Below are 15,065 nucleotides of genomic sequence, written 5' to 3'. Positions count from 1 at the left end.
TTTTTTTTTTGTTTCATTTTCATTGGCACTTATCGATTTTATTTTTTTGAACAGAAACATAATGTTGATCAAGATATTGGTGGATCTGCTGTTGATGCTGAAGAACAGGTTAATGATATCAATATCGAAAAAGTTTGTATATGATACTTAAAAACAATTTTTTTTTATTCATCTTTTTATTTTCTGCCTTTTAATTTAATAGAATTATGTATTATGTTTTGGTATTGTACAGACAGATAAAGTGGACCAACAATCTGTTTCACCTAATCACATGGATTGTTCAAAGGAACAACAGATGGAGGATGTCGTAGAGGTTATACACTCACCACAGCGTAGTCATGTTTTGATTGAAAAAGTTTCTCTTAATAATGAAAATGTAAGTACAAATATTATGAATCAGTATACATTAATTTTTTTGTTTGTGTCCGAATTTAGTCTAACAAAATATTTATTAGGATTATACAACTGGTGAAGCCTCTCACTCAGACACAAAGATTTTAAATGCGGATGAACATGATGTTGATACACTTCAGCACAACATTGAAAAGCACACTACAAGTATGTTTTCTGTTGATACATCTACAGAAGTGGAAAACAATGTCCAACCACTGTGTTTGATTAGTCATGTGGAACAAAATGAGAGTGCTTTTTGGTTATCTGATAGCCAACTACCCACCCAACTACCCGTAAAGAAATCTTCACTTCCTCCTGATACTGAGACTCCAGCACCACGACACAGGATGCCTGCAAGAATTTTACGGTCTCCATATTTGACAGATTTTGGATCCAACGATAAAGGCAAGGCAAAAATAGATGATGATGTTCACCCACTCTATCCATTTGAAGGTTGTGGTATTCTTGAACAATTGCCATTAGGTATGATCGACGAGTTCTCGCAATGGATTGAAAAAGGTCTCTTAAAATCACATGCGAACAAGTAAGTTATTATAATATGTCTTGCTAATTTTGTGTTGTATAATATTATTTTAATTTGTTTCTAAAAATTATATATGTGTGTAGGAAACAATCCGAGGACAAATACAGAGCAAAGTCTGCTTCATTTGGTGTTGATTATATTGATTTTGTTGTCGCATTCCCTATGGACAAGAACTGGTTTTATACCATGTCACAGCCGAATAGATGTTGGACTGATGAGGTATCATATACATTATTTTGTCGAATTTTGATTTTTAGGTATCACTTCAAAACTTACTATATTATATCTAGTTAATAATAAGTATCAAATACTATTACACTTTTTTGTATCATGTTGTTATTAATATGATTTTTATTAATATTAAGTATCAATTTGATTATTTAAAATATATTTATCAGTTAGGGTATCAAATTAGTTCCTGCATATGTTTTTCACTTATCAAATACATTTTACCATGTATTATGTTTTCTCTTATTTTGCAGCATATAGATGTAATCTTTTACTATCTCCGCAAGAAGTCCAAACAAAGAAGCATGGATCAGTATAGATATACTACAGTCAATTGCTTGTTTAAGTCTCATATAAACAAAGCATATTCAAGGTATTATAACAGCCATGCAGATGATACAATTACCACACAAGAACACATGATTCGTGCTGCTGCCGTATCAGTTCATGAAAGGTCTATCATTAACATCATTAATGGTTTTTCTATTCCTGCTGCTTTACCATGGCATTTAGTAGATGAGGTTTACATTCCTGTAAACTGTGATGAAAATTTTCATTGGGTGTTGGCTGTTGTGGTTCTAAAAGAAAGGCTTATAAGGGTGTATGACTCAACTTCGGGATCAAGGAAGAGAGTTCATTTTACAGACATCAAGAAGTTGTCTCAAATCCTTCCAAACTACCTTCATGATAGTGGCTTCTTTGAAAAAAATGAGCGAACAGATTGGGCAGCATTGGATGCATATAAAGACATGAAAACTGGAGAACTTTTGGGTCCACAACATTCGTTTAATGTGGAGTTTGCTCAAGACAACATGCAACAAAAAAGTGATAGCCTGTGAGTATTGTTTATTATTTTATTTTATTTTTTGTATCTAATTCATCCTTATAATTAATCTTATTGTTTTTGTAGTGATTGCGGACTGTTTGTAGCTGTATATGCAGAATTTTTGAGTGACAAAATCAATATGTCATGTAATAGTTTTGAGAGTAGCTATCTTCGCAAAAGATATGCGATTCTTTTATTGAAGTATGGTCTCGACAAGATGAATGCTGGATATGTTAGCAACAGTGATGACCCTCCAAGAATGAAGAATGTATTAAACCCATCATCTGAAGATGAAATTGTTAATGTAGGCTAGTTAGTTTTCAATGTTTGAATTTTTTTTTGGAGTTAAACAAGATGTTTGAAGTATTTATTAACATAACAACACATATTGTTAAATTATGAAACTGTTTTGATTTTTAAAATGGTTTATTCTATTACTTTAATTTTTTTTATCACCGTTATGAATTCAGGAATTATGTATACTGTTAGTGAGACATTAATGTCATTATTGTATCAAAACTATAATAATAATTACACTAATGTAATTATTGTCATAAAAAAATACTTATTATATATACGTAAATATATTGTATGATACAAAAAAAATAAAATTATGTACGTAATTAAATTATGTATATGATACATGATTTATCAAAATATATAATATCACAAACAGTGATACTAGTTATTACACTTGATACACGCCAGTTTTTTTTTTTTTAAAAAAAATAATATCTTTTATACAAATAAGATATATTCAGTACTATGATTTATATATATTACGAACAATTAATTTCCCTTCAAAATATGCAAATTTTTTTAAGTATCTACACACATGATACTATATTACTAAATTATATTAAATTAGAATTAAAAATAATTTGGTTGAAATTTCCGCAATTAATATTGATTAAAGTAAGTTTGAATAAGGATTATAAAATAAAGTAGTTGATACATAAATATAATGTCAAATTTAAATAGAGTTTAACAAAAAGTAAAGAATTGTATGATATTAAAAAAGAAAATTATATACGTAATTAAATTATGTATATGATACATGAAATATCAAAATATATAATATCACAAACAGTGATACTAGTTATTAAACTTGATACACACTATTTTTTTTTTAAAAAATAATTAATGTCTTTTGTACACATAAGATATATTCAGTACTATGATTTACATATATTACGAACAATTATTTGCCTTCAAAATATGAAATTTTTTTAAGTATTTACACACATGATACTATATTACTAAATCAAATTAAATTAGAACTGAAAATAATTTGGGTGAAATTTCCGCAATTAATATTGATTAAAGTAAGTTTGAGTAAGGATTATAAAATAAAGTATCTGATACATAAATATAATGTCAAATTTAAATAGAGTTTAACAAAAAATAAAGAATTAGAGAACACACTGCGAAATGATCAAAGAAATTTATTGAATCAGAATCTCTGTGTAACAGTGGAACCAAATGCTACACTATTACATTTATTTAAGGAACTCAAATCATAATCATTATGAATCTTTTGGAAAGAAAGTACATGTTCTTCTATTGTGACCTTCTTGTCCACATCGTCCACAACAATTTGTGTTTCCGCTTAGCTTTTCATCTGCATTTTTCTTTCTTTTTTTTCTTGGTCTACCAGGCATTTTTTTGTATCTTGGTGGCAATACAACTTCTTCCAAAACACTTTCCGGAACTATCCAATCACTTTTGTCCGGCATTGGTTCCATTGGAACTGCATAGGTGTTTGCTAATGCATCAGGTTTATAGTAATCAGAACAGTATGGGTGTACATCTTTGATATTCTTCTTCTTCAGAACAGCCATTGCATGCGCACAAGGTATTTCATCATGCTGAAATCTACCACAAGAACATTTCTTTCTCTCAAGGCAAACGATGTATCTTATACCACCTTCATAAACTGAAAAAATGAATTCTGAAGATGCAACAACCTGTAATAGTTTTTAAAAAAGTTACTGTTGGATTTTTTGATACAAAAAAAATCTTAAAATATTTAAGCAAGATACATAATATTTGATATATGAATAAATACCTTCATTTTCGAACATTTGGACGCATTTATAATCAATATCTCTTCAAATTTCCTCCCTAATGTTTCCTTTGTATAAGATGCTATTTCTCTATTTTTGCAGTTCCAAGAACCAAATAGAATTCTGGCTTCTTCCAAAAAGTCCAAAACAGGTAATTGCCGTGCATCAACAAGACAACCATTGATACATTCCGCAATGTTAGATGTCATCATTCTACCCCTATTCACGGTTGCATGAGATCTAGACCACCTTTCATAGCCAGCCTCTTCAAGATACTTTTTAACTCTGCCATCTACTTTTTCCACTTTAGCCATCAATTTTTCAAAATCCTTTTTCCGATAAGCCTTAGCCATCGAATAAAACAGATCACTTAGAGTGTTTTTACTTCTCTTGTAGTATGTACAAACATTTTTCCACAAGTGCCATATGCATGCAAAATGTGGAACATTTGGATAAACTATACTAACACTCTTAATTATGCTTTCGTTTCTATCAGAAACAACACACATTTTTTCTCTCTCACCAAATGCATTTTTGAACTGTGTGAAGAACCATGTCCATGAACAATCATTTTCCGTATCGACGATCCCGTAAGCTAATGGTAATATGCAACCTTAACATAGTCAACACACAATATTAATGTACTTGATACATAATGTTGAAACAATGTTATTATTATCATTTTAAAAAAATTATAATTATGCAGCAACATGACATACCTGCCCCATCAAGAGTACTTGCGGATACAAACGTCCCTTTGTAAGCTCCACTAAGATGTGAACCATCAACAACAACAACAGGCCTACAGAACTCAAACCCTCTCATCAAAGGCCTTAAAGCAATGAATAGATACATAAATTCATTTTTCTCTGATTTGTGCATCCGTATATAAGAATTTGGATACACCGTTCCCAACATATGTATGTATCTTGGCATATTTTTATATGCATCTGCAGGATTGCCCCTTATCAACTCTAGTGCACGTTCTTTAGCACGCCATGCTTGCTGGTAAGAAATCTCAACACCATACATTTCCCTAACATCATCAATTATATCATTTGGAGTATGTTTTCGCTTATGATTTACCAATTTTGGAGCTGTAAAAGCACCAATAAATCCAACAGTAGCTTGTACTTTACTTAATACCCTATCCCTTAATGGACATGTATGCTCACTGTTGAAGTATCTTACTTTGAATATATCAGTGTTTTTCCTAACAGACGCCTTTAATTTCCAACAACAATTCTCCGAATAACACTCTAAAACATAGCTGCAATTATACCAATATAAATTTGTTAGTTAGTAGAAAAAATGTATACTTGAAACTTTAAGATTTGATACAAAATTTTTGATATTTACACACGTTCACAGACACGTCCATAACATTGATGTGTACACATTTTCTGATCCCATGTATTCAAGTTTCGTTATCTTCCAGTGAAACGAATACAAAATAAATTAAATTGTCACAATTATAATTCCATCTTTGACTTATACAAAATAAATTTTTAATCATCCAACACCAAGTGATATACTAACCATGTAAATAATCCTAATTTATCCAAAAATATCATTATCTAAAGTGTGTAAAGAAAAATCAAATATGAAATACTTATATACCTTTTTGTATCTGACCGTTTGACTCTAAAATTGAAGCTAGTTTTAATTTTGTATTTCATCATTACAGCCACAAGAGTTGCTTTATCCTTGTACAATTGTTTCGTCTCCACATTTGATATATTTGTATCCGATATATAATTTTCTTTCTCCATCTCGGGTATGTAACAAGAATCACCAATGTTTGATTCAACAACGTTTAGAGCATTAGCGTCTCTTTGTCCACCTTCAATACACATAATTGCACCACTACTTGAATCAAAAATTTGTAACTCCTCTGTACTTTTATCATTTGTATCGATGCAAAGCGGATACATACTGAATCCAACCTCTTGCTTCTTTATTTCTATAAACAGCTTCACACCCATATCATTCCTAATTATCATCGGAGAAGAATTGCCCTCTACAATATATCGGATAATAATATTTTTTTTCAATTCATCAATATTTAATTCAGTAGCAATTGCTGAGATTAGATTCATATATGAAATATTTTCTCCAACCACTATCCCATCACTTTTGTACTGATTGTATTTAACCTCACTCTCCCATATTCCTGAATGCCTTAGCAATATCGTAATATTCATTACGAAACCGGATACAAAATTACCTTCAACGAAAATTTGAATATGGTTTCTGCCAAAAAAAATGGAAGATCACTAATCAAAATTAAAAATTTCGTTACTGCATAAAAGAAGAGAAGATGACTAATGACAAATTTTAAGGGAATATAACTGCTTTTAAAAAACAAGTTAATGCCTTTATTTAAGGGAATAATAACCGTGGCACATAAAAAGTAGGCATTAATTGAAATTTCTGTTTTTAATCCCCCTAATTACTCAACAAACGGATCCCCAAAATTACTCAACAAACGGATAAAATGGAATACAGTATAATGTATCTAAGTGTTTTATTATGTATCAGAAACTTATTAAAAATAAGGGATTTTTTGTAAATTTAAAAAGAGTAGGGATAGGAGGTAATTTATGTTTTACACTATGTGATTTATATAATTTTTACTAAAAAATAAACATAAATTAACTCAATTGGGCCTTAGATACATTTACTTGCAAGTCGAAAAACAGTATATAATAGGGCCGCTCTTTTAATTGGACCTTATATATCTTACAAAGTTCCCTAGGAAATAAACCCGACCCGCGTCACCGCTACGCGAACTATCCTGTATCTTCTTCGGATTGTGATTTTTCCTCCTTAAAGCACAAACTCCCTCCGCAAGTAAACTCAAATTCCTTCCAATTTATTTTCAGGGAGAGACGAAACGATTTCTCAGTTCAATCTTCCAATTATTGGATTTTTCTTCAATCGTTAACCATGGTGCTCGAGGTCTGCATAATGTTTATTGATTCCAATTTCAGTTCTATCTTTACAATGTTATTGCAAACTAGGGTTAATTTTTGTTAACTTTTTTTTTTTTAATCAGGCGACAATGATCTGCATCGACAATTCGGAGTGGATGCGAAACGGTGATTACTCGCCCAATAGGTTCCAAGCTCTAGCAGACGCTGTTAATCTAATCTGTGGTGCCAAAACCCAGGTTTCGATTATATTTCTCAAGTTATATTCTTTCTAGGATTTATGATATATCTGGGTGTTCTCGTACTTTTTGTGAAAACTAATTGCCCTAGGTTTAACTGTTCCTTTTTTTTTTATTTTTGATCCAGTCTAATCCCGAGAATACAGTTGGAATTTTGACGATGGCTGGTAAAGGGGTTCGAGTGTTAGTCACTCCGACTAGCGATCTTGGAAAAATTTTAGCTTGTATGCACGGTAAGCTCTGTTCCTTGTTTTTTACTCTTTTTGTAGAGGCACTTATTACGACTTATCTAGCTCAGAGCTTTCGTTACCTTGACATGGAATATATTGGGTCGCTAGGTTTATTAAGGTACCTGGAAAAGAGTAGACATGTGGAGATGAGTTTTGTCTTTAGGAGTGTGTCTTAAAGGGCTCAGTTTCCTCGGACTTTGTTTTGGGTGTAACGCATCATATTTAGAAGAGGTGTGACTAGACAGATTATGATATCTATCATTAGAGGTGCTAGAGTACCTGTCATTGCATGATGAACTACTTCTTGCCTTACTCCATGGGTTGTTACACTGGTCTTGTTAGTGACTTAATGTCATCTTCTTACTGTGCCTAATCACTTGTTCTATGCCTTTTCAGAAGGATAATATTGTATGTAAGGAGTATGATAGGTACACCAAAAACAACATACGCAGTGGGGTTTTAAGAGGGTGTGGCTGGGGGTACACATACCTTATTTTTTCCTTGGGGGAGTTAGAGAGGCTGTTTCCAATTAGAACCTCTACTCAAGAAAAATATTTTCAAAACAGGTCAAGAGCAAAAGGCTATGATGAAAATATGAAGAAGAGAAGTATTGACATCAAAATAGTATTGATAACAAAGTAAAAGGAACAACAACAACAATAAAATTTAGGTATATGATAAAAATAGCACACTAGTAGTGATTGATAAGGGGGAGAAGATAAAGTGCTCTAAAGTAGAGCCAAGCGCTCCCATAGAATAGAGAGAAAATGTTCAACTACCTACTGGCCTTCTACCCTAATCCTTGACCTCCATGCTCTCTGGTCTAGAGCAATGTATCGAGGAAGTTCAATTAGTTGACTTCATATGATTACTGTAATTGGCCTCTTAAGTTAACATTTTTGGAAGTGACCAGCATGCCGAGGAACGCTAAGTTACTAGTTCAAATAAAAAAAAGAATTTCAAAAAGGTGCTCTTATGCTTAAGCTTAAATTCTGGAATATTTAGATGTAGAGTTGAAGCCACTTTGTAATTTCAAAGAAATTCCAGATGCATAGAGCCTGAGGAAAAAAGATGTCTTGAAAGATAAAAAAGGGGGGGTGAGGGATAATGATATGCCAATTATCTGTTAAGTGTATAGAGTAGCAAAATAGGAGTCAAGATTGGGGGCTAGGTAGGAAGTGAACTGCATAATTACAGTATCTTGTGAATTGTTCTCCAAATGTTTGCACAAAAAGATACGTATAATTACACTCATGTATTATTGCTTTGATTTTTATTATAAAACCATCAAGAAAATCTGGAGAATGGTCCCAACTCCCATCAGTACTTTTGGTGTGTATACATGGAACGATATTGTGCTATGTTTGATGGTCTACTCCAAACCACTCGTTGAAAGCTAGGTGCCTATTGGGTCTATTTAGCTGGAGCAAACTGTCCCTTGTAAATAGCACTGATCTTATATAGATTTTGGGAGCTTCCAGTCTTAGCTTAATCCCCATATTATGGACCTACCTGAATCACTTTTGTACTCATGTATCTTCTTGATGCCATCAATGGATATATCTTTTTCATCAGAAAGATGGTTCCGAAGTCCTTGTGGTGCTTGAGTTCTATACTACTGCATGACAGTAGTATCTCTTAGTGTCTTGGGGTGTTCGATGAACTCTTGTATTAATTCTTTAGTTGCTGAGTGGACCTTGTCTTCCCTCATTCAGGATTGGAGATAGGCGGTGAGATGAATTTGGCTGCTGGAATCCAGGTAGCCCAGTTGGCTTTGAAGCACCGACAAAACAAGAAGCAACAACAAAGGATCATTGTTTTTGCTGGCAGGTGATGTTCAGAGCTTTACTCTGTTTTGTCTTTGCTGCTTTCAACTTTTGATCATTCTATTGACATTTCACTTCATTCAGCCCTGTTAAATATGACAAGAAGGTCTTGGAGATGATTGGGAGAAAGTTGAAGAAGAATAGTGTAGCTCTTGATGTGGTTAATTTTGGTGAAGATGATGAAGGGAAAGCTGAGAAGCTAGAGGCACTAGTTGCTGCGCTTAATACCAACGACAGTAGTCACATCATTCATATTCCTCCTGGTCCTAATGCTCTCTCTGATGTTCTCATAAGGTGATCCCTGATATAACCATCTTCTTATCCTACCATTTTGTTATCATTACTAAATAAAATTTTTCTGCCTGCACTTGTGAAAAGCAATTCCTTATAAGTTGTATCCCTCATCTGTCATCGGCAGTACTCCTATTTTCACTGGTGATGGGGAAGGTGGCAGTGGATTTGCTGCTGCTGCTGCAGCGGCTGCTGCTGGTGGAGTGTCTGGATATGATTTTGGTGTAGATCCTAATTTGGATCCAGAACTTGCTCTCGCACTCCGAGTTTCAATGGAGGAAGAAAGGGCGAGGCAGGAAGCAGCTGCAAAGAAGGCTGCAGAAGAAGCTGGTAACCAAGAGAAAGGAGAAAATCAGAGTACTTCTCAGGATGTTGCTATGGCTGAAAATGTCAATGCAGGAACTTCTGAGCCTGAAAGCAAAGCAACCGACCTAATGGTTATTATCTTATCCATATTCTTAATATCTGATACTTCTGAATATTCGTTGGAAAAAAGAACTTTTTTCGTTCTTTTGGATGTAATTAAATGTGATATTTCCTATCAACTGTTTAAGTTTGAGATTGTTTTGGTATATGGCATTTTCTCCTTTTCTGGGGGGAGGTGAGATGCAAGACTCTTCTGGTTAGCCGAACCATGTATTACACATTGGGTTTCTGGAATTGCATCAATCCTCTATTTTCTTGGACTTCCTTAAATTCCTTAGTAAGAGTTGTTCTGGCATTTCACTTTACCTTGTTCACACTCATGCAAGAGGATATTGTTTCCTGTAGTTTGTTTAACTGAAAATCTTCTTTAATAAAACTGGGTGTTAGCTTGAAGGGTATTTGATGCTGGCCTTTTAGAAGTCAAGATGAAATAACACCTTTATTATAATTGGATCTCTTACAGGATGATGAGAATGCCTTGTTACAGCAAGCCCTTGCAATGTCGATGGACGACTCGTCCTCCAATGTTGCTACACGAGACACTGACATGTCAGAAGCGGCTTCTGAAGATCAAGATTTGGCACTTGGTACGTTATGATATCTGCAGTCTTAAATGGTTGATATGCTGGTATCCTGTCACAACCTCATAGATACATAGTTTTAACTGTTAGCAACATACCTAACCTAGTTTAGTTCATTCACAATATTTATTCCTTGTTTTCTTGCATTTCTCACAACGTACCTAACCTAGGATGTGCATAACTAATCTAGAATTATTCTATGCACTTCTAAGGATTTCCTGATCGAAAACAACTATTCCCTCTGCCTCAATTTATGTGGCGTGGGTGACAAGCACTTAATTTAAGAAAGAATGGAAGACTTAAAACTTGTGGCCTGAAACAAGTCATGGGCATTCATGTGGCTATAATTCATCTCATTAAGCATAAAATGAGAGGTTTAAAGTTAAGTTGTTTCTAAGTACAGAAAAGTGCTCTTTTTTTGGGCAAATTTAGAAGGAAAGTGTGCCACAACATGAGTATTGTATTTTGAAAAGTTGATGTTTGAAGGAAGAGAGGGAGCGGGGCCCCCACTCCTCTGGATCAAAAGAAAAAACGAGCACCGATCTGATCTCCTCTCCGTGTTTCTTGATATGATAATATATGATAGAATGGGCTCACATAGTAGTTGAGGTTTATTTTTTTAAGAAATGCCTATTATTTTATGCTTTACTTATCCTTTTTTGTCCTGAAATTGGCCTTTAATTGCCAATGGAGGTTGTGTTAGACTCTATTACTTGGCTGTACATGGCACTGGCTTGCCCTTATCAAAATCCCCAATTGGTTGAAAAGGTCGAGTGGTCGATGCTTGCACAGAATCCTTCGTAGTTGTTACCTTACAAGTTCCGCTCATTATTGCACACTTCTGATTTGTCTCGAACCTTCGGGTGCTTGCAGCTCTTCAACTGTCTGTGCAAGACAGTACAAATGATCAGTCAAATCCGACAGATATGAGTAAGCTGTTGGCAGATCAATCATTTGTGTCATCAATCCTTGCCTCAGTAAGTCTTCTGTACACAACTCTTTTATTTCACCAGAGAAAGTATGTTTTTTTCCTCAAGGATTGCAGTGTATATCTTCTGACACTTTTGACTTAACTTTGCATTTGATTGACAGCTTCCAGGTGTTGATCCAAACGATCCTTCTGTCAAAGATTTGCTTGCTTCCATGCAAGGGCAGTCTGAGGTGAGTTAATTAGTTTATTAATTATTAATCAAAGAGCGTATTCAGGTTTAGTTTCCTGTTTAATCGTTGTTTCTGGTTTATGTGCCTGTATTTGTACTTTGAGCTGATATGGTGTTAGACTGTTAGTAATGCTGACATGAATAATGTTGGTATGCTGAGATTATTCCTTATGAAGTGTTTCGTTCGGTGTGGAATATAACATGCATGACATAATTTCCAAAAAAAAAAAATAGTTTACAAAAATACCCTCTGAAAAAATGGTGGAAAGGATGTGGAGGAAGTGTCTTTAACCATACTAATGCATTCATCAAAACTACTTGCATTGCTAATGCCAGGGTTTCCCCTGGATTAGTTACACACATCATAATACCAGATAGAGATAGGTTGAGAAAGTGTAGCAAATAAAGTATAAGGAGTACACAAAGCTAACATAGCTAACATGCATTTTTTTCTAATGCATCCTCTTCCCAAACGACCCCTTAAGAATTGGTGCTCTTCAGACAAGGGATACAAAGCTGACCACGCCTATGAAAATAGCCTTTTTGCATTCTAGAAGACCTCCGTCTTAACAGATCCTAGGGTATTATTTAATATTTCCAAGTAAACGAAAAAACAGTATGGGCGACAAACATATCAAAAAGACGAGTAGGTGCAATCATGTTACTCTTGATGCTTCTGCTTTCTTTCCTTACCATTAGTTTCCAGTTGTGTTTTCATTAAGGTTATATAATCTTTCATTGTGGAAGGAGGAAAGCCAGGGATTCTAGGGGTCATCTTTTTACCAAAATAGCATGTTTCCTGTTGTTTTTCCAAATAGAATTGAAAAATGAACTAATTTGTCCTAGCAGAAGAAGGATGAGGACAATGATAAGGAACAGAAAGAGGACAAGAAGTAAAGATGCGTACAACTATTTGCAGCTCAGGTATATAACTTCTTAATGCTTTGTTTTTGAAGAAAACTGCATCTTGTTATATATACTCCTACTTTGCTCCGCTAGTATGAACATTACTGTTAATCTTGTAGGTAAAGAAGTCAGATGGTAATCAAGTATGCTGCTGCTGCTGAAATTGCTCATTGGAATGGGTCTTATTATGTCTGTGGGGTAGGGCTGTATCTCATTACTCTTGAGGGACTAATTGAATCGTCTTTAAAGTACTGTTATAAGATTATGGAACTTTCAGTTAGATTCATTTGTGGTGGCTTCCAGATGATTTGTATTTCTCTCTCAAAAAATCACGTTAAGGACAGATCCTAGCAAGAAACAAGATGGTGTTTACCTTCAGCTACCCAGCGTTTTCTTTTGTGAAAAATTATGCGTCCCCAAACATCTATGAAGTGACAATTAATGTTTCAAAGTGTCAAAAACATTTAATTTTAGCCTCTTATTAACATCCTTAGTGATCTCTGAAAATGCAGATTCGGATTACTTCTGATTGTCTTTCTTTATTGATATACTCGTGATCTTTTATACCAAGAGTTCTTCTCTTTTTAAGGGATTAAGAATAGTGTTGGAGAGGCCCAATTAAATTTGATGTCCTAGCATTTCAGACGTCATTGTGTATTAAAAGGCATTTATTGTAGAACAACTACCAAATGACAATATCAATGGGCTGTTATGGGCATTGAATATTTCGAATTACTAACTAACATCATAAGAGAATGATGGCCATATTGCCTTACTCAAAATAACGAATGATGGGAGAAGTTCATCGCTTGCTGGTTGTATTTTATTCATGTATAGAAAGGAAAAAGAACTTATATCAAATTTGGACGTGTCTGTGTCACGTCTTTATCTTGTCATCAATAATTGCAGTACAATCATTGGAACCATTAAAACTGAATTATGTGCTTAATAATATATAGTATTGATGTTGAAACTTTTGGTGTTATGTTAACGGACTAGTCGATTAGGACTATATTCAACTCAATTCATGAGGTAATGGACGAAATAATCCAATTTCTTCAAGACTTTTGAATACCTTTATATGTATATACGATATACAATATGCTCAATTTCAACTTTACATACCTCAGATTGCTATAATTAAGTATGTGGAGCCCATGAGTTTGAAATGATAATGTAGAGGTCTGTGTCACTATAACTTGTTACACTAAAGCGCCATATCGCCTCTTGATTCATTGTGCATGTTGAATTGTTGGTGAATGGGTTCTTCGCTACTAAGAATATTAATGTTGTTTACTCTTTTTGTTGGTTATGAAATAGCAACTGTATTATTTATTATGGACTGTAGTTATAACTCAAATTGAATATGTAGACAAGAAAATCGAAAGTTAACAACTATTGCACCACACCAAATTAAGTCTCTTTATTGTTAGTAATATTAATAGATCTATCTAACAGTAGAGATAATCTAAGTATATGTTGTATTTAAATTGTCAATACAATATATTATGAGGAAGGCGAACAAAGGGTATTATACCATTTTATGTTTAAAAAAAGATTCTTGTTTGACAAATATGCTTTTTACTTAACTTACTTTTCGTGTTGTTGTCCCTAGTGATTAACTTCTTTCGTACCTATTTATTTACGCCAACAATAACCAATTAGACCCTACAACAATTTTCCTCTTTTTATTTTTATTTTTTGGGAATTAGACAAAAACAAAAAAAAAACAGGCTGGAATAATTAAAAAAACATCCATACATTTTGCACGTGAAATCCAATATCCCTCCCTCCTAATGTGACAGGAAGGCTGGTACTACATGACATGGGAAAAACCAATGCAGTTTTGTCACATTTTACCTCACTACTTCATGTTGATTATTCTTTCAATTTTTTCGAGTCATTCTTGTTATAAAATCGATGAAGATTTGTGGGGGCTTTAAAAAATATATTGATGCTTGTCATGGTTCAAAATATGATAAAGAGTTATATTGATTTATAATAACTATATCACTATTTAGAATTTGTTAGTAGGGAAAATTTTAGTTGCTTATTTAATTTTGATTATTAAAAATTTTATTTTGTTAGTAAGCATTCGCTTCTCAATCAACTTAACCCCCCTCCCCTTCCCCTTTTTTTACCTAACTAAACACCATTTTTTATCATATTTTTTAACTTTTTCTACTGTTTAAAAGATATAAAAAAAATATCTTATTCTGCTCACTCATTTCTTTTTTGGATACATCAATTTGAAATCTCATATTCAATATTACCTTTTTTTTTTCATGTGATAAATCTCCCCAGTCTCCACTGTTACCTCCATTAATGCATTTTTGAATTTTCAAATCTTTTCTCTTTTCAATTAATAATTCAAAATATTCAACAGGTAGTTCTTTCAATCACTTCAGTTTTTTAT

At 33.4% G+C, this 15,065-nt stretch overlaps 2 protein-coding genes across 3 annotated transcripts; one reads left to right on the top strand and one right to left on the bottom strand.

Moving 5' to 3' along the window:
- Positions 1 to 3,457: 3,457 nt before the first annotated feature.
- Positions 3,458 to 6,668, bottom strand: LOC107010129. Its single transcript, XM_015209382.2, has 4 exons — positions 5,678 to 6,668; positions 4,777 to 5,327; positions 4,060 to 4,670; positions 3,458 to 3,958 (listed from the first exon to the last, which is right to left on the bottom strand). Exons 1-4 carry the CDS (start codon positions 6,259 to 6,261, stop codon positions 3,518 to 3,520), a joined length of 2,187 nt encoding a protein of 728 aa, XP_015064868.2. The 5' UTR covers positions 6,262 to 6,668; the 3' UTR covers positions 3,458 to 3,517.
- Positions 6,669 to 6,841: 173 nt separating this feature from the next.
- Positions 6,842 to 13,171, top strand: LOC107011568 (26S proteasome non-ATPase regulatory subunit 4 homolog). Of its 2 annotated transcripts, none has more exons than XM_015211119.2 (11): positions 6,842 to 7,018; positions 7,116 to 7,229; positions 7,357 to 7,462; positions 9,175 to 9,289; positions 9,370 to 9,579; positions 9,704 to 10,013; positions 10,466 to 10,589; positions 11,457 to 11,560; positions 11,676 to 11,744; positions 12,590 to 12,667; positions 12,769 to 13,171. In XM_015211119.2, the coding sequence occupies exons 1-10, from the start codon at positions 7,007 to 7,009 to the stop codon at positions 12,638 to 12,640; spliced, it is 1,215 nt and encodes a 404-aa protein (XP_015066605.1). In that variant the 5' UTR covers positions 6,842 to 7,006; the 3' UTR covers positions 12,641 to 12,667; positions 12,769 to 13,171. The 2 variants fall into 2 exon arrangements, with proteins under 2 accessions (XP_015066605.1, XP_015066606.1); XM_015211120.2 differs by having other exon boundaries at positions 6,844 to 7,018; positions 12,593 to 12,667; positions 12,769 to 13,134.
- The last annotated feature ends 1,894 nt before the right edge of the window (positions 13,172 to 15,065 follow it).

Source organism: Solanum pennellii, chromosome 2, assembly GCF_001406875.1.
Source record: "Solanum pennellii chromosome 2, SPENNV200".
Taxonomy (NCBI): domain Eukaryota; kingdom Viridiplantae; phylum Streptophyta; class Magnoliopsida; order Solanales; family Solanaceae; genus Solanum; species Solanum pennellii.
Note: the sequence above shows the minus strand (reverse complement) of the source record. Positions and strands in the feature narration are given on the sequence as shown.

Excerpts from the sequence above, each read along its gene's own strand:
- LOC107010129 (XM_015209382.2), bottom strand. The coding sequence starts at position 6,261 with ATGAATATTACGATATTGCTAAGGCATTCAGGAATATGGGAGAGTGAG. Across the intron at positions 5,328-5,677 it reads AAACGGTCAGATACAAAAAG|CTATGTTTTAGAGTGTTATT; the intron begins GTATATAAGTAT and ends GTATAATTGCAG. Across the intron at positions 3,959-4,059 it reads CCAAATGTTCGAAAATGAAG|GTTGTTGCATCTTCAGAATT; the intron begins GTATTTATTCAT and ends AAACTATTACAG.
- LOC107011568 (XM_015211119.2), top strand. Across the intron at positions 7,463-9,174 it reads AATTTTAGCTTGTATGCACG|GATTGGAGATAGGCGGTGAG; the intron begins GTAAGCTCTGTT and ends TCCCTCATTCAG. Across the intron at positions 9,580-9,703 it reads CTCTCTGATGTTCTCATAAG|TACTCCTATTTTCACTGGTG; the intron begins GTGATCCCTGAT and ends TGTCATCGGCAG.